The sequence below is a fragment of the Solea senegalensis genome, linkage group LG16 (assembly GCF_019176455.1).
Source record: "Solea senegalensis isolate Sse05_10M linkage group LG16, IFAPA_SoseM_1, whole genome shotgun sequence".
In the NCBI taxonomy this organism is placed as follows: domain Eukaryota; kingdom Metazoa; phylum Chordata; class Actinopteri; order Pleuronectiformes; family Soleidae; genus Solea; species Solea senegalensis.
In genome coordinates this window covers 18546301-18572042 of record NC_058036.1, presented here as the reverse complement: position 1 = coordinate 18572042, position 25742 = coordinate 18546301, and the positions used below count along the sequence as shown (strand labels likewise).

General features: G+C 40.8%; 2 protein-coding genes across 3 annotated transcripts in view; one reads left to right on the top strand and one right to left on the bottom strand.

Moving 5' to 3' along the window:
- Window positions 1-811: 811 nt before the first annotated feature.
- On the top strand, window positions 812-5319 carry guk1b (guanylate kinase 1b). 2 transcript variants are annotated; one of them, XM_044047166.1, is made up of 9 exons: window positions 812-912; window positions 1919-2034; window positions 2233-2274; window positions 2530-2652; window positions 3321-3417; window positions 3976-4114; window positions 4264-4348; window positions 4418-4503; window positions 4682-5319. In XM_044047166.1, the coding sequence occupies exons 2-9, from the start codon at window positions 1923-1925 to the stop codon at window positions 4709-4711; spliced, it is 714 nt and encodes a 237-aa protein (XP_043903101.1). In that variant the 5' UTR covers window positions 812-912; window positions 1919-1922; the 3' UTR covers window positions 4712-5319. The 2 variants fall into 2 exon arrangements, with proteins under 2 accessions (XP_043903101.1, XP_043903102.1); XM_044047167.1 differs by lacking the exon at window positions 2530-2652 and having other exon boundaries at window positions 814-912.
- The window catches only part of obscna (obscurin, cytoskeletal calmodulin and titin-interacting RhoGEF a), a 42010-nt gene continuing 21576 nt past the window's right edge, over window positions 5309-25742 (bottom strand). Inside the window, 42 exon segments of the mRNA XM_044047168.1 lie at window positions 5309-6025; window positions 6142-6291; window positions 6928-7024; window positions 7264-7278; window positions 7403-7626; window positions 8402-8641; window positions 9475-9580; window positions 9730-9897; window positions 10355-10477; window positions 10578-10706; window positions 10894-12634; window positions 13053-13130; window positions 13238-13283; window positions 13510-13662; window positions 13786-13812; window positions 14013-14185; window positions 14278-14355; window positions 14452-14512; window positions 14609-14809; window positions 15022-15109; window positions 15376-15544; window positions 16037-16149; window positions 16242-16371; window positions 16523-16635; window positions 18329-18434; window positions 18517-18646; window positions 18735-18837; window positions 19120-19287; window positions 19592-19705; window positions 19784-19961; window positions 20407-20565; window positions 20689-20853; window positions 20943-21044; window positions 21147-21306; window positions 21387-21560; window positions 21809-21891; window positions 22289-22489; window positions 22601-22713; window positions 22815-22909; window positions 22996-23068; window positions 23169-25355; window positions 25464-25730. Coding sequence (XP_043903103.1) covers window positions 5845-6025; window positions 6142-6291; window positions 6928-7024; window positions 7264-7278; window positions 7403-7626; window positions 8402-8641; window positions 9475-9580; window positions 9730-9897; window positions 10355-10477; window positions 10578-10706; window positions 10894-12634; window positions 13053-13130; window positions 13238-13283; window positions 13510-13662; window positions 13786-13812; window positions 14013-14185; window positions 14278-14355; window positions 14452-14512; window positions 14609-14809; window positions 15022-15109; window positions 15376-15544; window positions 16037-16149; window positions 16242-16371; window positions 16523-16635; window positions 18329-18434; window positions 18517-18646; window positions 18735-18837; window positions 19120-19287; window positions 19592-19705; window positions 19784-19961; window positions 20407-20565; window positions 20689-20853; window positions 20943-21044; window positions 21147-21306; window positions 21387-21560; window positions 21809-21891; window positions 22289-22489; window positions 22601-22713; window positions 22815-22909; window positions 22996-23068; window positions 23169-25355; window positions 25464-25730 — 9182 coding nt within the window. The 3' untranslated portion in view covers window positions 5309-5844.

Below are 25742 nucleotides of genomic sequence, written 5' to 3'. Positions count from 1 at the left end.
CTCCCGTAGGTCCATTAACAGTAATCTCATTCATGCTCACTTCGTCTTTGTCACTGATGTGTTTCTTTGTACAGGATCATAAAATCTAATTTTATCAATGTTCAATAAAACGTGCGTCTTAAAAGTCACCGTTTGGCAAAGTCTTTCAGCTGTGGGTCAAACTGAGACGTTCACTTACCTCACCTCTGGTGACCGTATGTGGTGTGTTTGCCCTTTAAAAAAAATGGGTCAGAGCAGGATTAGCCCCGACAGCCAGTTGCATCTCGTTTGGACTCGAGCGACACTAAACCCTGCTATTCTGAGCATGAACTCGACCAGACACGACGGGCCATCACGCTACACCACAACCTCGTCTTAGTCCCTTTATGACACTGTTTAAGGTTGTTTAATTCATTTCTTTTATGTAACCTCATTTCCACCACTTTAAGTGCCCATGAGCAAGTTTTATCGAACTGCCGCACAGCTTCTGAAAGTGAAATGTGTAAATTGCATTAATAAAGGATGGAAAACACACTTAAAGACATACAAACTTTCATATATACATATATATATATACATAAAGTACTCCTAAACCTTGACCTGTTTTTTTTTTTTATTCTAAAGCCAAAATTCAAAAGTCAGCTCTTTGACATTAGACACAGTTTTTTCAGGTACTCTTCAAATTAAAAGTGACATTATTATTACTCTTATGTATTAAAATGTGATCTGCTGAAGGTGTGGACTGTGTGGATTAAACAAAGTCAGCATGCACACATGTGATTGGTCCCTGATGGGAGGTGGAGGTAATTCAGACTGACAGTGAGCTGCTTCAGTGTGAAACACACACATACACACACACAAACACAGTCGATTAGAATCTTCACTGAAGAATCACCGGAACTGACACGGTCGATAGAGGCTCTGTGACTAAAGGTAAGGTATCTTTTTTTTTTTTTGAACTAGTTTAAAACACAGAAGTTTTCTTCATTTTCTTGTACATCGTAAAGACATAATAAAGCTTTGCCATCGATTATTTACTACTGCAGGTGACAAAGATCAGCTCACACTGACTTATGACACACTGCACACTGCAGTTAAGATTAATTATCATTGGTAAGAGGACAAATATTTCATGAAACAATCATCTTACAATAAATACATTTTTATTATTGGTATTTAAGTTTATTGTTTATTAAACATGGTGGGAGGTGAGCGAATGAGAGATTTCATCCTATTAGTAACAAAGATATATGTTCAAAAGCTGCAGGAAGAATTAACTTATAGTATCAAGTAAAATGATTAATAATGCTACATTTTCCCCTTTTTTACACATTCATTATCTATATTACAGTTAATATTAATGTAAATGTTGAAGTTGATTTTAGAGATAAACTGTAGGTAATTATTTTTCTCGGCCTTACATTCTTAAAACAGCGCAGACATGAAAAGCAGTGGGGTGTTTTTTGACAGGTACAAAGTAAACGTCATACATTTCTAAATGAACTGATTGAACAACATTCTTCAATTATGCACCTCTCTCAGCACAGTGTTAGTCGTCCACCTGTCCAGGACTCTTTGTACAGCCTGGCCCACATCCAATTATTCCCACTGACTGACCTGCAATGACTTCATTAGCGAGGGTTCTCAACATTAACCCCGGAGCCTCGGGCTGTCTGACAAGTCAGCAATTAGGACGGGGACATGTTTTCATATTTGAATAAAGTAGGATATTTCTAATTGTCGATTGGTTATCAGTGGAGATTAGAGCCACAACGCTGAACACTGTATTGTTGGGATGTTTCCTCATGGCAATACACTCAAACCAGTAAACATGAGCTTTACCGTCATTGCATTAATGAAGAGAGTGAGTGCAAGGATACTTTCCACGATGAAAGGTGAGAGTCAAGAGTCTGTCCATCCGTCTGTCTCTCTGTCACAGAACAATGTCAGGACCAAGGCCCTTGGTGCTGAGCGGCCCCTCAGGAGCAGGGAAGAGCACGCTGATGAAGAGGCTGATGAAGGAACATGAAGGCGTCTTTGGATTCAGCGTGTCACGTACGTTTTTGTGCCAAACAGTGATTGGCTTCCAGCTATACTGAGAGGGAAGTAGGGACAGGAGTTACAGCATGTCGTCTGGCATGTAGATTTGTGCGTTATCTAATCATGACTGAGGTTATTGTGCAGCATCTTTATCAAAAGCAAATCCAGAGTTGTGTCTGAATGGGCTTTAATGTTGAAATCGTCTCCTCACAGACACAACAAGAAACCCCAGACCAGGGGAAGAAAATGGCAAAGGTACAGTATATTCAGTGACACTTTAGTTTCCTCGTACTGTAGGTAGGTGGCTGATATTTTTAGTGCCACGCTGTGTGCAGCAGTCCTACTGTATCCCACGTGTTCTAACCTCCCTTCCCTGCGTGGTCCGCACTAAACGACCACAACACTTCTTACTCCCAAGTGAACTGCACAAATGGTTGTGTCATCCCTGTACAGCTCCATTTGGTATCAAGGGATAAACCTCTTTCTGTGCCTTTCTTGTTTTCTCCATAGGGCTGAACAGGCTCCCCATGCTTCTGGGGGCTACGTTACTGCCCGTAGCAGGCGTCTTCTCCTCTGACTTAGAAATGTCAACCTCAGTTTCGTGTCCAAATGAATCAGAAACCACAGAGAAAGGTGACCTCAGTGTGATCACGTTTTTCTTATTTTTATTTTTTAAAGGCAAGGGGTAGGGGGTTACTTTCATCAACCCTGACATGCTCTCATTGGATTCATAGAGGAAATGAGAATGAAATTATCTATGGATTTACGATGAGACAGCCTGCACTTTGGGAGTAAAAAGCTTTTGAAAATAGCCCCCTGTAACGCCTCAGTAGTGATTCCCAGTTCTAGTACAGTGACGTTTAACTGTCCTATTTCTTGTTGTGGCTAAATGTGCACTCATGATTTGCAACCATTAGCATCACCACACCATTCAAGTGCTTTTAAACGCTGAATATTGTCATAGAAATGCCAAATATTTTACATCACATCAATTGAGCAACATGAAAGTGGATTTTTATCACAGACTGGACCAAAATGAAATGAAAAATTATAAAAAAATACATTCTGTCTGGCTTTCTGGAAGAAAACCTCAGAATCTTTCAAATCCTTTTTAATGTGATGATTTAAGCTTTTGTCTTTGTAGAGCTTGTAGATCACTTGCACTTCATCAGACATGAAAATGTCCCAGTGAGGTTTAATGAGATGATGTGATAAAATCATGCTCATCCTTCAATAAACTACCTTTTTTTTCCCCCATCGTGCAACAGTGCTAAATTTATCATTAACACTGAATCTTACAGATTACCACTTCACAACAAGAGAAGCCATGGAGGAAGGCATCAGCAAGGGAGACTTCATCGAGAACGCAGAGTTTTCCGGCAACATGTATGGAACAAGGTAAATATTTGATATATTATGTGCATTAAATTGCTCATTCATTGAAGAATATATCAATATCAGTTTGTCTAAGTATTCTAGTTAAATAACCGTTTGACAAACTAAGGTCAAATGCTGTTTCAGACGTTTTTACAGGAGTGGCAAAAATAAACTCATTTAATACCACATGTCACACATGTCGTCACAGTTGACAAAGCAGATATTGAGTCTGTTGCCTTTTAGAAGAGAACAGCTTCAGACACAGTGTTCAGCAGGATATATAACAGTCTGGTGACAGATGGAGCTTTAACTTGCATTAGGTCAGAAAGAGCAGCGCTGCAGCTCACCACCTTGTGTGTCACGTTTAATCTCTTCCTCCCATCTCTGACAATAACACAGAGAGAGAGAGAGAGTGCAGTGTGAGGAGCGTGGATGAGTCGCATAGGCACTGCATGGGAGCGACACAGAAGGACACACGTTCAGAACATGTGTGGACATCTTCAGACTGACCTTTGTTCATTACTGTAGCCCTGCTCATTTGAATACACTTTTGTATCATCTCATTCTGTACCACTCCAGTAAAGCTGCCATAGAGGACGTGCTGGCCAAGAACTTAATCTGCATCCTTGATGTGGACATCCAGGGTGTGAAGAGGATTAAAGAGACTGATCTGAACCCCATCTATATCTCCATACAGCCTCCTTCCATGGATATACTAGTAAATATATTGTCATTTATCTACTGTAAAAAGTTTGTTTTATACTCTTTATTGTCACATTAAAAGGCTGTAGTCGTGGTGCTGTGGTATACTGTTGTTCTTGTTGCCACGCAGCTCTCGTCACGTCTTTGCTCTGGTGTTTTTGTCAGGAAAAACGTCTGAGGGACAGGCAGACAGAGACCGAGGAGAGTTTACAGAAACGTCTGGAGGCGGCACGCATCGACATGGAGCTCAGTAAGCTTCTGTGAGACTTAATGCTCAGAGAAAGAAAACGACACAGGCTGATTCACTTCTTATTTACAGGTAAGGAGCCAGGAGTGTTTGATGTCGTTATCGTCAATGATGACTTAGAGCGGGCGTACGAGGAACTGAAGGACATCCTCAGTGAGGCGAGTAAACACAGATCATAGACACAAATAAATCTTCCTAATTTTGTAAGGTCTTTTTGCCTTTTGAACCAAAATAAATAAATATCCCATAATAACCTAATACATTCTCAGACTCATTATAAGATTATTAGCTTTTTGACAAAAATAAAGACATTCATCCTCATTTTTCTTTACACAGGAAATCCAAAAAGTCCAAGAGGCCAAATAATGACGAGGAAACAGTAAGCGAGTCTTTCTGCTGTTGGAGAGAATAAACCAACACGAGTGCTTCTGTAACAGTAACAGCGTCTACACTCACTGCAAACACACTTCAACCTGGAGGTTTTCTTTTACTTTCTGCAACAAAACAAAAAAATCTGATTTGCTTTCATGGAAAAGTGGGACCCTGCATTGAAAAGGTCTTATTTGGGGGTTTGTGTTAGATTTAGAGCAAACTAATGGTCAATATCTAGGTATGACAATCATACACATTCCCATTATAGGTGGTAACCAGTGCTGTGCACTTGGTCTTTAAAGGGCCAGGGTCAAAGGACGCTGGCCTGTCCAAGTGTGGAGTAAAACATCAGTATCACCTACTATACACACACACACACACCTATATAGTTCAGTAAACACTTGAATTCTAATATATTATAATTAAATCCTCTCATAGATGTTGGAACAAAATTATTCCTAATTTATATCGATGACTAGTAGAATAGTTCTATAAAATGCTGCATATTATTTACGTCTGAGATGAACTCACTGTGTGTGAAAATAAAATATGTGTACGTCTGTTTGTGTGTGAGACTGAATAAAGAATGACTGACCACTCTATTCATGTTTATTTAAATCTGTGGTTCACTGACTCACTCCAGTGGGTATTTAACCCAATATATCATTAAAATGAAACTCCAGTGAAGCATCAATCAATCATCAATTCATTTACCATTTATACATCGCAGTCTTAACATTTAAAGATTTAAATAAAACAAACTCGGGTTTCTGAATCAAGCAGAGCTGCACAACAGAAATGTTTGAGTTTTTTCCCTGTGAGAGAAAAATACGTCGAAAAACAACTCATGTTTCTCATGTCACAAACAAACACGGCTGCATAGATTCTTTGTGTTTTTATCCCTGATTGGTTTCCACATTAAGCCAGAGCAAACTTAAAACTTAAAACCTTAAAAACGCTCACGTACAAACGTACCTACAAACTCATTAAGACGCATCACATTTTCATAATCAGAAACTAAAATGTCATTCTTTTTAAATGTTTACCACACAGCTATAATCAAAGGTGCCGAGTAAGAGGCTGCATATGTTAAACCAGCTGGTGAGAGATTCATTTGCATGATTGCACTACTGAAAGAAAGGACCCTGAAGCTTGGTACGGACCAGCTCTCGTTTCTCCTCCTTCTGCTTGAGGTAAGCTTTGAGCTTGTCTGTGGAGAAACACACTTTGGAGTGCCGGGCTTTGTGAGGAGCACGATGAGTGCGCAGCCATGGGTTCTGGAGACACTCAGCAGCAGTGGGTCTCCCCCTGCAAAATTACATCTAGTCTTATTTGAAAGTAAGTGTTTATGTGCTTTCTTCACTTATAATGGCTTTCATTTGTGATTTGTATGTTTAATTAAATGACACCCAATGCACACTCACCAGGATTTGTTATTCAGGCTGCTCTTCATGAAGTTCAACGCTCCCTCTGAAAGTCCAGGGTAACAGCACCCAAACTGGATCTTCCCCTTCTTAATGTTTCTGTCCTCCTCCCAGCTGTGCTCGGCAGAGAACGGGCTGTCTGCGCTCAGCCTAGTGAATCACAATCAGAAAATACAACCAGAAAAACAGCTTCATTGTCGTGATACGTAGACACACATCCCATAAATTAAAAGGAGGCACCAGTATTGAAAAAAAAAAGCAAGAAATACAATCCATAATTAAATTCAATACATATTGTGCAGATGGTGTGCATATATTTAAAGTCTCCAGGGTGTGGGTGTGATATGTTGTTGGGCAACATTGGTTTCTGTCTGCTGCACAGTTAACATTTCATGATTCAGGCACTCAGGAACTCGCGTGAGTTGAACAAAATGAAATACAACACAATACAAATATAGCAGAAGATATATAAAATAGTATATAACATGACCATTTGCATTTTGCCAAATAATGACACTCAAGGAGAAGCACTTGTGTCTGCTTAACTGTGATGCACGCGTATATTCGGCAGCCAGTAATGAGAGTATTATAAAAAAAATGGAGTCAGAGCACGCCCTGCTGGACTGTGTATGTGATGATGCTCTGTAAAATAAAAGTTTTCATATTGGCGTACACTGGATAACAAATCGATGTCGCCGTGCTCATACCGGCCTCTGTGTTGCAACAATGGCAGCGACCCTTTAAAAAGGAAGCTTTTAATCACAAACATAATTTTTTTTCACTTACATGATGAAGGACAGAACTCCAACAGCCCAAATATCAGTTTCTGGCCCGACACCATGACCCTCCAGGATTTCCGGAGCTTTAGGAAGGACAATATAAACTGACAAAACAGACAGAACACAGGGAGGGAATTGTTCATGAAGAGTTACGCTGTTACTGGCAATGCCACCATTCACTCACATGCTTGATTTTCTGCATTAGGAAAATAAATCAGAAAGAATTGGATACAAAAAAAAGGAAAATGGACTTGGGTTTGTTAGGTTATGGGAGCTAGGATCAGCTGAGATTAGGTGGAGTTATTTCCATCCATCAATTGCTCCTTCCTTAAAGAATGTGTACCTTTGCTGCGACAGTCTGTTGGAAGCCATGACAAGCCACAGTTTAGTACATTAGAAGAATAAGCAAAATGTGAGTTTTAATATTTTACACACTTTAGTTTGGTTTCTTTTTTCAAAAATTGAAAAGAATTCAGCAGTACCTTTGCTCTCTGACAGGCCTTGGATGTGTTCGACAATGAGGGGCTGTCCAGGTGTGAAGGACTGAGCTGAGCCAAAGTCTACAATCTTCAGGTGGTTACAATCGTCCACCAGCATGTTGTCAGACTTCAGGTCCAGGTGGACGACTCGACGGCTGTGAAGGTAGTCGACGGCGCTCAGAATCTGGAACAGCAGCTCTGCAACGTGAACCTCTGCGTACAGATCTCTGAAAGGACAGCACACTGGGTTTACACAACTGGTTACAGGTTGCATAAAATACAACGTATTAGATACTGGTCTAAAAAAATGTATTGTTTTGTATTTATATTAGATTTACTGGTCCAGTGTGTAAGAATTAGTGACATCTAATGGTTAGACTGCAGACTCCTCTGCTCACCCACCCTTTCCAAAGCTTGTTAGGGAACTACGATGGCCTTTACATCCCGGAAAGAATGTTATTCTCCTTCTTTGTTTCATAAGCTTCCACTTCAAATTACGAAACGCACATTGGTCTGTCTGTTCAAGCTGCTGTGGAAAACATTGGCCTCTGTAAAGCAAGGCCTAAAGTGCAGATAAAATAATGATTCTAAGGCTATGGAAACCAAACAATTTTTATTTTAAAGCAATTATACATCTATGCAAACATAGTTAATTATGTTTGTATAGGTAGTATAATTTAGTAGTTCAATTTCTGCCAATAAACTATCCTAGAGGTTACGCACTGGACCTTTAAATGTAAATGTGGTTCATATATGTCCCACTGAATCCCTCTTCACTGTTCAGATTTTGACTAAATTAAAAAGAAAAGAGTTTTTAATGACATCCATTCCATCCATCAGATGAAATATGTTTGAGAAGTATAACTTCTAATCTAAAATTGACCTTCCTTGATGAAATTATGGATATTATATCTGATGTATTTCAAACAGCAGATAAATCTTTACAACATTATATATATTTCTCCCCACAAACATACTTAATAAACATGCTCTATCGCTTACCTCACAGCGAGACTGTCGAGCAGCTCCTTGCCGGGGCAAAGCTCCTCCACTAACACCAGGTAGCAGGGGGTGATGAAGGCAGTGTGCAGCTGCACCAGGTGTGAGTGATGGAGTCTCTTGAGCAGCTGATACTCACTCAGCACCAACTGTCTTTGCTGTGCGTGGTACGGGGTGATCTTAGCAGCAAACACTTGGCTGGTCTCAACATTCCTACAAAGGCTTATTACACTGAACCGACCCCTAACAGAGATGACAGAGTGTTAGAGAAAGGAGGTAAGGCAGCTGGTGGTGGTGACTGCTCTTGGTCTAATGTGCGGTGGATCTGGCTGTGACCCTGAACATATATCAAACTTCAGTATTTGTCATGAAAGTATATTATTATTTTTAAATGTTTTAAATTTTAATTGATCTTTCCTTTCCTATTGGTCTTATCGCTTTAATTACTTTAATGTCTTGTTGGTCTTAGTGTTTTCTTATGTTGTTTTACATCTAACTATACAGCACTTTGGTCAACTTTGTTGTTTTTAAATGTGCTTTATAAATACATTTGGATTGGATTGGATTGGAGATACTGAATAACAGTATTTAGTTAAATCTGGTTTTACTTATTAACATAAACAAATGCCTTTTCCACACCATTGTTAAGTGAGTTTACACAATGATGATTAAGCCTAGTAATTATACTATCACAACTCGTAATAGTGATATTTAGACAACAAAAAGCAAAAAGGTTGGACTATGACTGAAAACACAAAGTTGTGACACGTTGGGTTAATGCTCTTGTCCCCAGCCGCCCCTGTACTGTTAGACAGTATATATACAAAAACTCTTCCTCAGTCAGGTCTGATAGTGTTGCTTGACAGAGCCCGATTGCAGATGAAGGACACAGCATACAAACACTGTTACATCAAGACTTAACAGAGGCAGAAGAATAACATCGGCTAAAACTAAACAAAGAATAATATTATCCTCTGCTATCAAATTGTCACAAATACAAATACTACTAGTCATTTTTGTTAAATCTTGATTTCATCAAAGGGATGTTGCAGCTTTCCAGTTATTTAAAATCCCACCTGTTGATCTCAGAGAGGAAACTGTAGCTCTTATGTGGAGGTGATCCTTCTGATCCAGTGGCCTTTGACCCCAAGGTCTCAGTTTGAATGAGAGAGACATGAGTCTCTATACAAAAAGAATGAATAAAAGTTAGAAACCTCCATCTAGCAGCTGGTGAATACATGGCATCTCATCAGTCCTGCATTTACTTAAAAAACACATGATTATTGAAATGCCATTCATGCATCCATGTGTTAGAGAGTAAGTTCCCTTACCTTCAGGGTGCGTTGCCAGTACAACAGGTGCAGAAGGATCACTGAAAGGTCCTGCTCCTATCTTAGTGATGCAGCCAACTCTGAACACATAGGACAGTCCTCTTGGTAAATCCTTCACCACGTAGCAGCTATCGGTCACCTCCTCTGACAGGACCGTCCACTCACCACCTTCACAGACACCAGACATTTACAGTGAAGTGATGAGATACTATAGAACAGTCACAGATGGGTCATGGGAGATATTTATATAGTCTGGTTTAATCAAAATAAAATAAAGTGTTACATACTTGCCAATAATGGAGAGTCAGAAATATTATATTGTGCACAGAATGTATAATATGAATTAGGTCATAATGGTTTGTTATTTTCAAAAAGTAGGTTCCAATATTAAAGGTTTCTGAAACACTAAAACATCACATTTAGTCACAGATTACGGGGCTTCATGAAAAGAATGATACAAGAGGCAAGTGAGTCATTTCAAACACTATCTACTGCACATGCCTGATAAGATACATGTCCAAAAAATACTAGCTATAATACTAAAATAAAATACTAAAATAATGTGATTTAACATAAACAAACGACCAAATCCAAATAATTTCTGTTATCATCTCTGCTAACACACCGTTTGTACTGTACTGCACACAGTAGGTGACAGGCTCACTGGACTGTACTGGTCTCCAGACCACCAGGACTCTGCCCCCATCCAAATGGAGCACATCCGCTTTGTTGGGACGTACGGGGAGAACTGGAAGTAGAACAAGCAAATGAAATCAAGCTTAAAGATAAATTACAGCTATTTTTTGGACAAGAACTACATATTCTCCATGTTGTAGTTTCTTCGCAACCTTTTGTCTTTTTGAATCCAGGTATTTTGAGAGAAGGCAGGATTTTGGAGGTCCTCTTTTTTGGACTTTCAAGACCAGTTCGATGCTCCCTTTCAGATGGGAGTTGGGCTGATCCTTTAACTATCGGCCCTGTTGTAATGGACGGACAACAGCCAGAGGAATAAGCCATTTGTTGTTTAAAATCTTTTAGACAACATAAAGGTACGAGAGTAATATTGGAGGTAATTTTTTTATTCCATTGTCAAAATGTAATGTTCTCTTTGTGGATGCTGCTACACACCATTTCATAAAATAGCTATAATTCTCAGTAACTCACCTTGACTCACATCCTCCTTACTGGAAGACCTGGAAAACAGCTTGGTCAGGCTGGAGGCTGAAGCTCTAATTTTCTTCCGCAGAGACATGCTGGGTGAATCTGGCTTCATGATCTCACCCAGTGTGGGTCCTAACTCTGTGTTCTCCAGCTGGGAGTATGAATGGCCAGTCCAAGACTGCCTGCGTAACATCTTCAGCAGCCCCAGCTTGGGTGACTTTCCTGTGGGGAGCCGAATTTCCAAAGCTGGAGCAGATGCGTGCCTCTGCAGGCCGTAGCTTTCCTTCTTTCCCCTGGCCCTTGGAGGCGTCTCTGGAGCCTGGAGTGAAGAGAGGCTGGGACTTGGGCTCGGTGTTAGTGAGGGGCCCGATTGACCTCTGCTAGTTGTAGATAAGTTGGAGTTGGAACGGGTGCGATTACGCGGTGGTGCCTGAGGAGGCAAGCCTCTGGGTATGACTTCTGGGAATGAGCAGGGGGATGATGAAATCAGAGTTTCCCGCCGATCATAGTCTTCACTCTCCCCTGACCTGTCATTTCTTCTGAGATGATCATGACTAAGCTCCTCATAGGAGCCGAGTCTACTTGAAGACTCTGAGCCACCATGCTCCAAAATAGACGATTCGGCCAGAGATCCCTGGGAGCCAGCAAATGTACTTCCCCCTTCTGCCTGTTCCTCATCCAGTGTGTTGCTCATTCTGTCTCCAGCCACGAAGTTTGAGCGAACAGATATTCCACCTAGTGTGTGTGTCCCATGCACAGGAGCGGCAGGGACTCTTTTTCTTCTTGTGGGTCGCCGTGGACTTGGACTCGGGATGGCCAGCATGTCTCTCCCTGCCACTTCATCATCTGTGAAATCTTCCTTAAGACTTTGAGAGCCCTCTTCCTCACCTGGCTTTGTGCGCTTGGGCGAGCTGGGAGATCGGCGTGAATATTCATCAAGGGACCTGCTCCTCCTGTGAGGAGGTACGTTGCCATGGGCAAGAACAACTCCACTGTCAAAGGAACAGGATTTCTGTATTGAGGGCTGGATTGATCCCCGTCTTTGGCCTCGATTTGTTTCAGTCTCATCCTCTACATATTCAATGAGTGGCTCATTGAGGCGTCCTGAAAAGCTTCTTCTGAGTGGTTTGCGTCCTCTCTCCTGCTTTTTGGCTTTGAATTTGTCCCGTAGCGTCATGTGTCTGGCAGACAGAGGTGAAAGCTGATGAGAGGTGCTGTAGAAAGTGCTTCGGATGACGCTGCCCCGAGGGATACGGCCTCCGTCACTTCCTGAACCCTCATCCCAGTCAGACAGGTTGAGAGATGGACTGCTGTCCTTACTCAACTTACGCTCCCTCAGAGGTGTCTGTTGGAAGGACGCTTCTGATGACACAACTGACTGCCTGCTCACACTGCGCTCTAGGGAACTCCTTCTCTCCTCTTCCTTTCCTAATGTCAGTTCCTCCTCCTCCTCTACATGTAGATGAGGCTTGGCAAAAGGCACAGGGATCTGTGCTCTCTCCATTAAAGGATCATAATCGTCATCTGTGTCCTCCTCTTCCTCCTCCTCAGTTGGGCTGTAGTGCTGGAAAAAGCCCCAGGAGTCAGCTTCATCATACTCTGATGATGAGCCACTGCTCAGAGAAGAGCTGCTGTGTTCTTGGAGCTCGCGAGGCACTGTCACTGCATTCTCTCTGAGGGGAGCGTTCAGCAGCTCAGGGATAGGCCTCAACATGAGAACTGACCCAATGCAGGTCAAAGAACGCTGGGAAGAAGTTTAGAATTTAACTTTTGTACATGTAATGTTAATCATTCAAGATGATTATTTTCAGTAATAAACCGTATATAAAAAGTGGATGAAGTCTTCTGATTGCAAACAAACTCTGGTCCGTTGTTCGGACCACTCATATGTGCTATTTTTTATTACTTATTTTCTCTAAATGGGAACAGAATTTAGAAAATCATATTCTATTGAAGAATAACTGACAATTAACCCCTCAGGAAAAATATTTATTTACATTATAAATCAAGTAAGAAGTTGGCTCATTTTCCCATAGCCTTCCATTCTTGCAACCAGCAACCAACTGCTACTTCCTGCTGCTACTTTTTTCCAACCAGCGTGCTGCATCCATTTTTAAATACAGTGAATGGTTTCCGTAAATATTACAAAGGAGGCCACTTACCTGCCATTTTACTTTTGAGATGAATACTTTCAAACTCTTTGTGTTGATTTTGTCAGTATCCTCTCCTGCATTTTCATCCTAAAACAGTTAGAAATATTTGTTCTATTAATTGTGTTCCTACATTTGTTTAGTATATTTTTGAATACATTTAAAGGTCTATTGTGTTGTGATGTGTTTTCTCTCACCTGGAACCATTCATGGCTCAAGCACTCAAAGGCAGTCGGTCGCTTCCTATGTTAAGGAAAATTGCACACGTTAGTTTGCAACTGGAAATAAGTGTTGTATGGTTGAACAAGCAACCTACGTTTTCAGATGAGCCATACAGGATAATACTTTGATTAATGAGGAATGAAATTAAAGAAAATTATCCTATAATAGTATTTTTGACTGTGGTGAAATTTTGTAGTGGGACTGATTTGTAAATGGAGGTTTCAGTATTATAAAAGAGGGCCGTTACTCTGGGTCTGGCTGAAGGACCAGGCGGAGAAAGTTCTGGGCTTCGAAGCTCCTGTTCATGACATCAGGAGCATCCCAGTTCAGGGTCCCCTCCCCGACTGTCAGCAGCGTTGCACGGTCCGTCTCACCCAAGAAAGGACATCGACACACCAGGCTGTCAAGATAAAGATGAAAAAAATATGTGGATTAAACCAGTTTTTTGATTAACTTTTATTTAATTTTTATTTTTAATTTAAGATTTGAATAATTTGAGTATTATAAGTGGAGTTATACATACCATAGATAGGCTATAACACCCACAGCCCTACCAGAGAAAACAAGAGATATTACAATATAGTATTGTCTAATTTTGCTCTCTTGAATAATATGGTTCACTGTGTATTTCAAATAACTTTTAGCTCTTGTTTAAAGCTAGAAATAAGACTAGTGTGACAGCAATAACGCAACTAAAATACACATTTAGACATGAAACTGATTCAACTCTCATTTAATCTGATCACTCACCAAATATCAGTGGCCACTGTGACTGGTTCCTGGTGAACAATCTCAGGTGCAATAAACTCTGGTGTACCGAACACGCTGTACTGGTGTCTGGAGGTGTCTATTTCTTGGCAAAACCCAAAGTCACAGATCTTGATTTCATCTCTCGGTGGATACACCATCAGGATATTATCAGGCTGAAAGAAACATGAATACAAATTAAGAATTGCATAAAAATAATACAACAATCAATATTTATAAGCAATGGTTATTGTACAGGGAACCTTACTTTAATGTCCAGATGCAAGATGTTCATGCTGTGAATGTGGCCAACACCCTCTAGGATTTGCTGGATGTATGACTGAACCTGAAAGAATATGTAGTATATTAGTCAACAGCCATATTGAGTATATGGGCAGGAAAAAAAAGACAGGAATTCATCAGAATGAATGCAAGCTTGTACCTCTCTCTCTGAGACGGATCCTCTCAATAATAAATGGTCCAGAAGTCCATGAGAGCAACAGCTGGACACGGTATTAAAGAACTCAAGCACAAATCAATTGTAAGAAGCTCAACAGACAAAGCAGTGATCATTTTGTGATATTTAACAGGGAGGATACATTTCTGTGATCAGCACCAGAGTGCGTCTGGTGCAGAAGAAGTCCAGCAGACAGGCCACTCTGGGGTGAGCCAGACGGGACAGCAAGTCTCTCTCCTGGAAGGCCCTTGTCCGAGTGCTGCTCTGCAGAGGCAGGAACTTGGCAGCGAAGACTTCACCAGTCCGTCTGTGGACGACACGCTTCACCACCCCAAATGTTCCCCTGAAACCAAGAAAGATGATGGTAGTCATGGTAAATCTGCAACTGCAGTGTAGCGTGGTGAGGAGAGGAAAAATATGAAGTTTGCTGATGTTTTCTACTGACATTCATTTCACTAAAATTTAACTTGCATGCTTTTTTACTAGTTGCTTCTAGTATACGTGTTAAGGATTTCTAAGAAAATGTAGGGTGCACACTTTTATGTTAAGGTTCACCTTCCAATTTCCTCATGAACATCATAGACAGCGAATAACTTTCTCCTCTTGCACAGCTCCACCTCTCTCTCCTGACACTCCAGTGGACCTACGGAGAAACAAAACAAGCTGCCTGGACCACTATAAAGACTCACAAAATTCACACTGTTAACTGAAATGATTTGCTTGAAGAAGGATTGCCAGTTGCAATGTTGCTCAGTGGACTGGCAACAACACAACTATCTGACATCATAATCATGATAAAGACACAGCAAGCGGTGGCCTGTGGTAAGAATACATGAACCTTCAATAATCTGCATCTAAAATAAAAACTTTTATTTTTACAGCTGCATACTCTTCATACTCTTGTCTCACCTTCCTCCACTGTAAGCTGAGCCTGGCACGAATCATGACCAGAGTTATTGTAAGCAATGCAGGTGTATATGGCACTGTCTTCCCCCTCACAGCAAACGATGGTCAGTGAGTAGCGAGCACCGTGCTGTACTATCTCCACATTCTCATTGGCTGCAATATCCTCCTCATCCTGTCATCACAGAATTAAAAAAAACAATTTTGACAAGGTAGTTTTTAGGTAGTTTTTTCAATTTGCAGATGAAACAAACAGGTTTAGGACTATTAAGTAACTTTATAATAAAGGTAATAACCTAGAAGGAAAGCAGCAATGTAATTCAGAGCATCGTTTTAAACCGTTTATTGCAATGCAGGAAACTGGCTGGGGTGGTGGCAGCAGCAGCAGTGTGAGGCAGCATTGGTGCAGCAAGAAATGAATGGGAGGAAGTGTTGTTTACATGTTTACATTTACTGTCTTAATGTGAGAGTGGCTGTGATTGGAGTGTGACCAATAGATGGCAGTCCGCTTGCTGTCAGTTGACTACAGATGAGACATATGACTACCATGTCTTCATTTAATAAAAATATTTAAACCATAACATATTTTAGTGTAAGTGTTTTTGTCATTCCAAAACCCCTTTGCATCCAATGCCATTTCAACATCACAGATGGACTTTGCTCTTACCTTGTACCACTGTATCTTAGGAGCAGGTCTCCCTGTGATGATGGCAACAAATGTAGCTGGTTGGCCTGGTTCTACATACACGTCTTCAGTGGGTACTTGGATGGAGGGAGGAGCTGAGCAGGAAGTTAGATCAAATGACGATCATATAATATTTGATAGGAGTCATACTTGTGAATCTTATGTTTAAGCTTATGATAAAAAATACCATCTGTAATCTCTTGCATTGGTTCTGAAAGGTAAATCTCCTCCTCCACTTCCTCAGGGTAACATACAGGCAGTTGCACCGCGAGATCCATGGACGTGGATGGATATGGAACAGCCTCCTCAGCGCTATACTGTGTTCTGACGAAAAAGAGGATAGATATTTGCATTACTTTAACCATTCTGCACTCAATTCAGTTGTGGTAACTAATTCAGACAACAGGCCAGTGTGGAGTGATGTCCAAGGAAGGAAAAGTAGGGTCTATATGGTATATTTTCCTTAACTTACTGTTCAGTGTATTCCGGAGGGAGAAGCATCTTGACAATGGAGGTGGGGCTTAAATCAGCCTGTAACCATTTGTTCACAAAGGCAGTGGACCAGCCCTCGGAGTCTGCATCTATCAAAACCAAAATCTCAGTCAGAAAGGACACAGATTTTAATATTACTATATCATTCTTTATTTTTAATTATTAACTGAATCTTTATCGCAATCAATGTGCACCGAAACACTGGAAAAAGGAAAAGTCAAAAAGTATACATTACCGTACTCACCATGAGCAATTTTATTGCACTCCTTACCTTGACACTTGAGGGTTTAACCCCACTAAACCACACCTCATCAACAGGATTTGAGCATATGCCCACGCCTGCATGGGTGTGAAGGGAACACCTGTCCAGCACATGACCATCTTGTGTTCGTAGATGTGAAGAGTTAGCTGGGCATGCGTTGGCGAAAGGGAAAAAGGGGAATGCTGGGTGGTTATTTATTATCATGACAATGATGACTTGCATGGAGCGGTCCATGTGAGGAACTTCCTTCTTTAGGACTGGTAAAGGGAAGATGGAAAAACATGACGTTATGGAAAATGGAAGGACAAACATGGTGAATTGGTGTCCAATTCAAGCCAGAAAACAAAAATAGGTGAATGAGACAACATTATAGTCAATATGAAGTACATCTCTATCTTTCATCAACATCATTTAAGTGAACTCCACTGAACTCCTATTATGTGTTTACTTACTACCAGCTTTATTGCTAACACTGTGTGAAGGCGACGGTAAAACAACAAATACAAAAGCAGTTGATAATCACTACATATTTAAGGATATGTATACTCTTTTATAAGAAGATGTTATTTTTTTAAAGGAAGGATTAATGGATTCAATAATTATGCTAATTATTGAATGAGTCTAACTGAGTCACATGATTGACTCTGTGTTCTGTGTGGAAAGTGGAAATGATGGAAAAAAAAAAAAAAACATTCATACAATAAATGTATCAATGTCTTTTCATGGATGAGAGAAATGCCAGGAAATGCAGAATAGTGCTGAATAATGTTGAATAATGTTGAATAGTATCCACAAGATCCTATAGGTTTATGGCAAATAAAAGCTTGTATAGGTGTAGTTAGAAAGGTTAAGCCAAGTTTGTTTGTTTGTTTTCAGGACCTAAATGCTGCAGATGGATTAATTAGAGACTGTGTTTGAGTAAGGGTTTATTTCAGCAGTCAGTAAGACTCAGTTAATCACCACCACTTGCATTCAGCAGAGACAGAGATTGTTTATGAATTATACATTACCCTTCACTTGCAATGAAGGAGATAGGAGAAATGTTTAAAAAAATTATGCACAGTATCCCCCTTTAGTATTTTAGGTAATATAATGCAGTTAGCTGATGTTATTTGGCTTTTGTTGCAAATGCAGCAACTGCATCATAAACTTATTCTTCATCCGAAAGCTGAAGCCCAAGCCATAACCCCAGAGGATCTGGTGATAACTGGTTTGGTAGTTGACATGAGTGTGTATGAAATGGGGAAAAAAATTAGGAAAAAAGTGAGTAAAATCTCAAAATGGCGTAAACTTGATTGAATGGATGAGTAGTAGGATTTTGATGCTAATTGTTGTAAAGTGAAGGGGTGTCACATGGTATGACACACAAAGGGTGACGAGCACTGAAGTAAAAAGTGGACAATGGCATGTGCTTCATCCCTTGTCAAACTAAGAGGACGTGTGGATCAACCACATGAAAACCCTGTTGGTTTCCGTCATGTGTGGAAGACATTTACCTTCAGCAGCTCGTCCAATCCTACCTTTAGGTGGCAAATCCTGAGAGTGGTCAGTCAGAGTGTCGTTCGTTGGTACATAAGCAGGACACAGACCCGCCTTGCACTTGACACAGCCCAACTCATTCCACAGCTGCACAAAAGAAAATATTTGACATAATATATCTCAAAGAAGATCTTGGACACTTCTCATGGTTGTTATCTTTGGTTTATACCTCGCACTCATACTGCCCAATATCTGCCACAGTTGCACTGATGACCGTCAGACACAAGATTCCACTACGAGCGTCGTTCACGATTGAATACTTTTGCTGGTCAGTCAATTCTCTGCCATCTTTAAACCACCTTAAAAACATAGTGTATTTGACATACACAGTGTTAAAACCTCTACAACCACTGTTGTCTTTTGTGGATTATTTATTTTGAGGCTTACCTGATTCGTGGTAATGGAACACTGAACGTGGAACAAGTGAACTGGATATCCTCTCCTTCTATCAGACAAGCACTCTCCAGCCGACTCACAAATCTGGGTGGAGCTGGAAAAACATTCAAATTTAAAAAAAAAGGTTGGTTGTTTTCTTTCATTTTTTTGTTGGGACTTTTTGTTTTGTTGTTGCACGTTGTGTATATTTAAAATCTAAATAGCTTTAATAACAGACATGAACTATTAAAAAATGGCTGATTAATTATTACCTGTGTCCCTATAAATTACAACTCAAGCAGAAGTCATAGAGGTCATTATAATATCAATAGCAACTGAATTATTATTATTAGTACAGCAGTTTACTCTGGAGGCCCACGTGCATCCACAGACTCACCCTGCACCACAACCTTCGCCAGAGTACCAGCAGTGCCCATGAAGCTGGTGGCATAGCAGGTATACTGTCCAGAGTCTTCAGAAGTGAGATTGTCTAGAACGAGACTGCAGGTGCCAGACCGGTCTGCTGTGATGATGTGACGGGGGTCATCCTCCAGAGGAAGACCATCTGAGAAGTGGAGACACAGGTTAATGCTGTAAAATAACAGCTATACACTCAGTTGGTGCCAGACAGGCTGGTTTTAATTTACTGCAGACCGACTATGATTTTCACACAAAGTCATCTCTCGGGTTTGCAGACAATGGTCTAAAAAACTGAAAATAATATAGATGAGCCACAGCAGCAGACACATTCGGCGCCACTCCTGCCACTTTATTAGGTGTCCCGTGTACCTAATAAAGTGGCTACTTAGTGTACATGCTCAGCTAAAGTTACTGTTTATATATGATTTTAAAAGGCTTATTTTTCTGACCTTTGAACCAGCTGGCCACTGGTTTGGGTGATCCTGTGATCTTGCATGTCAGTTTAATCGTCTGTCCTATCTTTGTTGTGCAGTCAGACAGTGGCGAATCAAACGCTGGTGGACCTATTGATGCACACACAGAAATTACACATAAAGACACAAAAATCACAGTACATTGACCTGGTGTTAACTTTTACTTACTGTTAGTGGGCAGTCTGGAGCGCTGCTGGAGCTCCTTCAGTTCTTTGAGCCACGGGAGTTTAGCCAGCGTGGAGCGGCCTTGCAGTGTATACCTCCGCACCGAGCCCCTGTGCTCATGCCATAACCCCCAAGACTTTTCATCTCCTCCAACACTCTCCTTTACTTCCACATCATTCAGCTGGATGGATCACGGACGTGAGAATAGGAAAGATGGGTCAGACCGAACACTATCACTGCACACAAGGCACGTTTTTATAACAGCTTTTTTCCATTCAACTGTAACATTTGCAGCCTATTCCCATAAATGCTGCAGTGTGCATCAGGCAACATGTGTTTGTGTTCTTTGTGTAAAATACATTTTTTTGGTATTTAACTGTATTTTATTTTGTGTACAGATTTAATAGCTTTCAATGTTTTCCGTATTTATTTATTTATTCTGTTTCTTCCACTCTTATTTAACACTGCTGAGGCCTGCACAGAAATTCCTCAGCACTTTTACTATAAGTGAACATGTATAAATGGCAAATAACTCATCTTTAAAGAAATCTCTTGAATTTTGAGTATCACGTTTGTGAATCTGTGGTATTGAAAGATTTTTGTTTGTACCTCATTGTTACTCCTACCTTCATTTTGTTCTTGAAGGTGTAGGTGACACTGTTCATGCGCACGTCTCTTTTCAGTTTACACAGGACAATGCATTCCTTGAAGAAAAAGACTTGTCTCTGATGCCCTCTAGAGGCTGTCTTCATTTCTGGCGATTCCTCCCACACTGTGAAGACTCCCTGGACAAAAGGAAACAAATTAATAGACAACACAGGTTTATAGTTTTTGTTTCTCAGGATGTCTTGTCTTTATAATCTTATAATGTTTATAATGAAAGCGAAATGTGAGTCATCTGTAGTTACCTGTCGCACAGGCTCACCCAAGGAAATTAGAGGAGCTGGGTAGTTCTCGATGAGTGATACCTGGTGCAGATTGTCAGACCTCAAGGAAAGACAGGACACCATGGAGAAGGCGTCCTCTAACAGACAGCAGCTCTGACCACTCTTGGCTTTATTCTTGATTAACTCCTGCCAGGAAAAAAATAAACAAACAAATCTAGTGTGCGGCATAATCTATTAATTTATACACACATTTGTAAATGGAACCGTATACTGACCTTCAGTAAACCCTGGTAGGTTTGAATCCTCTCCACTGGTCTCTGGAGGAAAGTAAGTACATCCATGATGGTTTCATCCGACTGACTATATTGTGTTAACTCCTGGAATGTAATGAGCAACATTTTAAACAATGAAGACAGTTACATCAATAATGCTGCTGCGGAACAATTTATTTTTTTATCATTTAAATATTTTGTGAATACCTTGAAATACTGCTGCAGAGCCTTGTCAGTGACACAAGCTTCTGCTTGTGCTTGTCCCATGATGTAGTGGAGATACTTCTCAAAGTCTTCGGAGTGCATGATCAGAAGCATGGCCACGTCATCGTCTGTGTCACAGCCTCTTAGACCAGGGAGGACTGACCTAGAATGAAGGCAAATGAGAGTCAACATAGGTGGAGGCAGTATAACTAGAAAAAAAAAAGTGTATTAAGTGTGTATTACCGCTCATGCAAAGACACAATGTCCTTGATGTTCCTGAAAATGATCTCTTTCTGGCTGAGGATATTTGCGGGCACATTGTGACTAGAGTCCAAATAATTAAGTTGGTGTGAGATGAACATCTTCATTTCCCTAACAAACTCCTCCTCTCCATTGATTAGGCCTTGGACCAGTTGACTATGGAAAGATTGGACATAATTGTCACACAAGAAATTGGAAGTAGAACAAATACATGCCAGAACTGTTGGACAAGCAGGCCACAAGTTGTCCATATACAGTACATGCAATCAGTACTACAAAATAATTTTGGTGCAGGTATATCATATTCATACTGTATCATGATAACCTGACTCATAACATTTATTAGACTAATTTAATGGCGAGGTTCCTATTAGTTTATTCAAGATATCTGCAGAATAATATACCTCAGAGCTCTCCTGTATTCTTCTACTGTAGACCCAATTTCATCAAGATCCTCTTGAGGTGTTCTTATTTGTGGGAAGGTCTCCTGTTTTAAACAAGCCGTGTATATTAATAAAAAACATTTAACGAAACAAAGGTTAATGTCTGTGTTTGTGTCATAAATGGCACAAACTTCAAATATCGGGTTCACATAATGCTCATCAGCACCACATTACTCCATCTCAGTATATCAGTGTTCTCTCTTAGCGTCTGTGACAGCATTTCTGGGCTGCACACAGACTGGTGGAGGCTAGGCGGATGTTTTACAGTTAAATCAGGATTGTGAGCATGGATGGAAAATGGACCTACAGTCATCTTCACAGAAAGCTCTACAGGCTCACAAGTCTGATATCACTGCCTGCTTCCTTGGCTAGCAGTGATTTGGTGATAGAAGTTACACACTGGAGCTTTAAATGATTCAGAATTGGATTTATACACCCTACCCTTCTCCTCTTCTCCAGATAGGCTGGACACACCCATCCTTGTCGCGCAGGGTTGGTTTTAGCAGGTTTGGTCCTCACTAGCCAGCTGTCAGGATGAAAAGAATCCAGGACTTCTACAAACTGCCCCTCCTTGAGGATGAAACTGTCCTTATTACCACCGGTTGAGCTGCAGTCAGCTCGAGCCACGTACATTTCAAACACCTGAGCAGGAAACAAAGCAAATATATCAATTATTACTTTCTCACATGTGTTACATTAGAATTGTAGCACACACAATGAACCCACTAATATCATATTATATACAAGAAGTACCTCTTGGCTATTCTCCTCTCCTTCTGATTCTGATCCAGATACAGTACTAGTTAAGGGTGTGTGGGCACGATGATGCTTTGGAGATGGTGTCCTCATTTTGCTTCCTTGAGCCCCTACACATTGCACAGGAGGACATATGTGGTAATTGTGATATGAAACGCAAGTATTCATTGAAAAATAAAAAACAACAATCAACAAAATCAACACTGCTCACCTACGACTTTCAGCAGTTTCATAGGCGTTTGTGGAGCACTTATTGCTTCTTCATTGTCCTTTGGAGGTACTTTATCTTCTGGCTTTGGAACTTCCCTGTAAAAATATGAAAATGTCATGGAGCATTTTAGGAGAAAACGTTTGTGAATAGCAGTGAAAAACTACTTCGTCTGCACTCTGACCTTGAAAGAACTGGGCTGGTTTCAACAGGTTCCATTATGTCAGGAGCTGTGTCATAATCAGAAGGACTTGACACTGTTGAGAGCAGATCATATACAGTATATATTGTAAATATACAGCCAAGGAAATCTATGCATTTGTTCGTACACACACAGAATATAAGTGAGTTACTCACTGGAGCAGGCAGCAATGAGAGATGATCCTCTCCTCTTTTGGAGCTTCTTTTGTGTATCTTGCTCCGTCAGGTTGAAGGCCTCCCACAAAGAGACACTCACACGTTCTACATAATTTGCATCATCTGTAGCTGATGTGGGAATCTGGTTCTTGGTTTGTGTTTCAGTCTGTTCCTCAGGCTTTACTGGAGCAAGTTGCAGAGGAGTTATGGCGGCAAGGGGTGGGTGTACAGGTTTCTGGGCTGTAGGGACCGGCTGCAGAGGCTCAACAACAGTTATGTTTCCATTGTAAGAAGTCATGCCAAATGTATTCATCACCTCACAGGCATAGATTCCAGTGTCATTGGTTTTGAGGTTTTTGATCACCAGTGTGCACACACCGTTCTCTGTGGTCTCAACACGGCAGCGGTGGTCATTAGTGATCTGTGTGCCATTTTTCAGCCATCGCACTTTGCTGGGTTTTCCGTCTACAATACACACTAGAGTGATTGTACTATGAACATCTGCACTCTGGTTCTTAAACACCTCTGTGAAGACAGGTCGCATGTCTCTTCTTGTTTTGTAGCCTTTAAAGGCAGCCTGGATTTTGACTGCAGCATCTTGCATTTGTGGTTCAAATTCAGCGCTGATGTCAACATCTGGTGAAGCAGCATGGGGAGGCTGTTTCTCCTGGAGTGCATGCACTGGAGAAAGAATAGAGGGTTGACCAATTGGCTGATCCTTACTGTAGTCCACTGGTATCTCTGTCAAAGCCTCTAAGAAGGTCTCATCTTCTGACAGGTAAAGAAGGGGAACAGCTTCCATCATTTTTTTCTCTTCCTCCCTTCTCAGTGGCTTAACTGCAACATTTATATCCTGGTAGACTCCAGGGTCTTTTTTCATGGGTTTTACTGGTTGTTTGATCGGCTGTTTGGTGTCTATATCTTTCTCTTCAGCTTTCACAGTGTGCTTTATTTCATCAGTTACTTCAGTGTCTAGTGTGGCTGACAGTTTCCTCTCAAATCTGGGTTCCTCTTTATCCACAGGTCTCAATAACTGTTGTGTTGCCTGACCATCTGTTCTTTTCACCACACTTTTCACTGTTGGCTCTTGTTCTTCTTGTTTTTCCATTCTTCCTCTTGGTTTGCTTTTAATCCTTAATGGTGGTTTTGGAGAGACATGTTCATCCTCTCTTATTGAAGGCGTTTCTGATTCTTCTCTTGACTGTTTGTCCAGGTGATGTACAGAGACTTGCTTCAGTGTTTTTCTCTCTCGTTCTTCCTCTGTAGAAACTTGTTTCATATAGTCTGTATGTTTGAGGTCCTCTTCTGAATCATTTACTGTAGCCTTTAATGATTGGGGAACAAACTCCTCTGTTTTCTTGACAATACATGTGAAAGGTTGTTTTCTGTCAGCTGGCTTAAATTTAGATCTTACCGGGGGTTTTAAAGGCTCCTCTTCTGTCTTACCTGCTTCACCTTCCTTCACTGTGGACCTACTATTATCATCCGTTGATGTTTCTTTTCCAATTAACTCTTCTTGTGGCTTCCCAGGTCCTTTTCTGTCCTCACTGTCCTTCCACCCATGTGTTCCTATGTGTTTTTCTCTTTTGTCAACTTCAACTATTTTCTCTGAAGGCTTTTCAGATTGTGCTACGCTCAGCTTGGCTTCACTTTCCTTTTCTTGACAAAGTAACATCTGTTTCTGTTCAAACACAATGTCATCGGAAATTCTCTCTGACTGACTTATCAGGTCGCCTATTTGTTGTTTCCCCAGGAAAACTTCTGTTTCCAAAGACCTACTAGGCTCTTTGACGTTCCTGTCAATCCTGTCATCTTTCCCCAATAATCTTATTGACTTCTCTGGTTTGTTGTCCACCTCACACATTTGATCTTCTTCCTTCTCCAGTTGTGTTATATTCTGTACAATGTCAAAGTCTTCCTCCACAGACTTGACAGGTCGTTTTCCCTTATCCGCTTTACCCACCTTCAGTATAGTCTTATTTAGATCTATTATAGGCTCTACATCCTTTTCTGAATTTGTGATAGAAGCTTTCCTATTAGCTCTCTTTTTGGGCTCTGGAGGGACAGGTTTGGCCTCTTGGAGACTCAGATTCTCGCTCTCTGGAGTAGGAGATGTTTTGGAAACAGTGCCCTTTACTCGAGGTAATAGAGTGGGCGGTTCTGTCTTTGGTGGACGAGATTGTAATGCTATGGAGGAGAATGAGAAAACTTAATAATAAAATGTGTAGTGAAAGTATGAAAAAACATATACAGCATTTATTCCTTGCCAATCAGGTATCAAAGCTTACCACCCACCTGTTACTGTCACAGTTGCAGTGGTTTCTGCACTTCCTGCTTGACATGTGTAGCTGCCACTGTCCTCAGGGTTGAGCTCTTTGATAAGCAGCTGGAGGAGACAGCCATCCTGCGTCATCTCATACTTCATGTTTGCTTTCAGAGGCAGCTTGTTCTTCTTCCACTGCACTGCCACTCCTGATTTAGACACCTCACAGCACAGAGAAACCATATCTCCCTCCTCAGCTTTCACATTTTGCAATTCCTTGTGGAAGAATGGAGCCAGCTCTACATAAATGG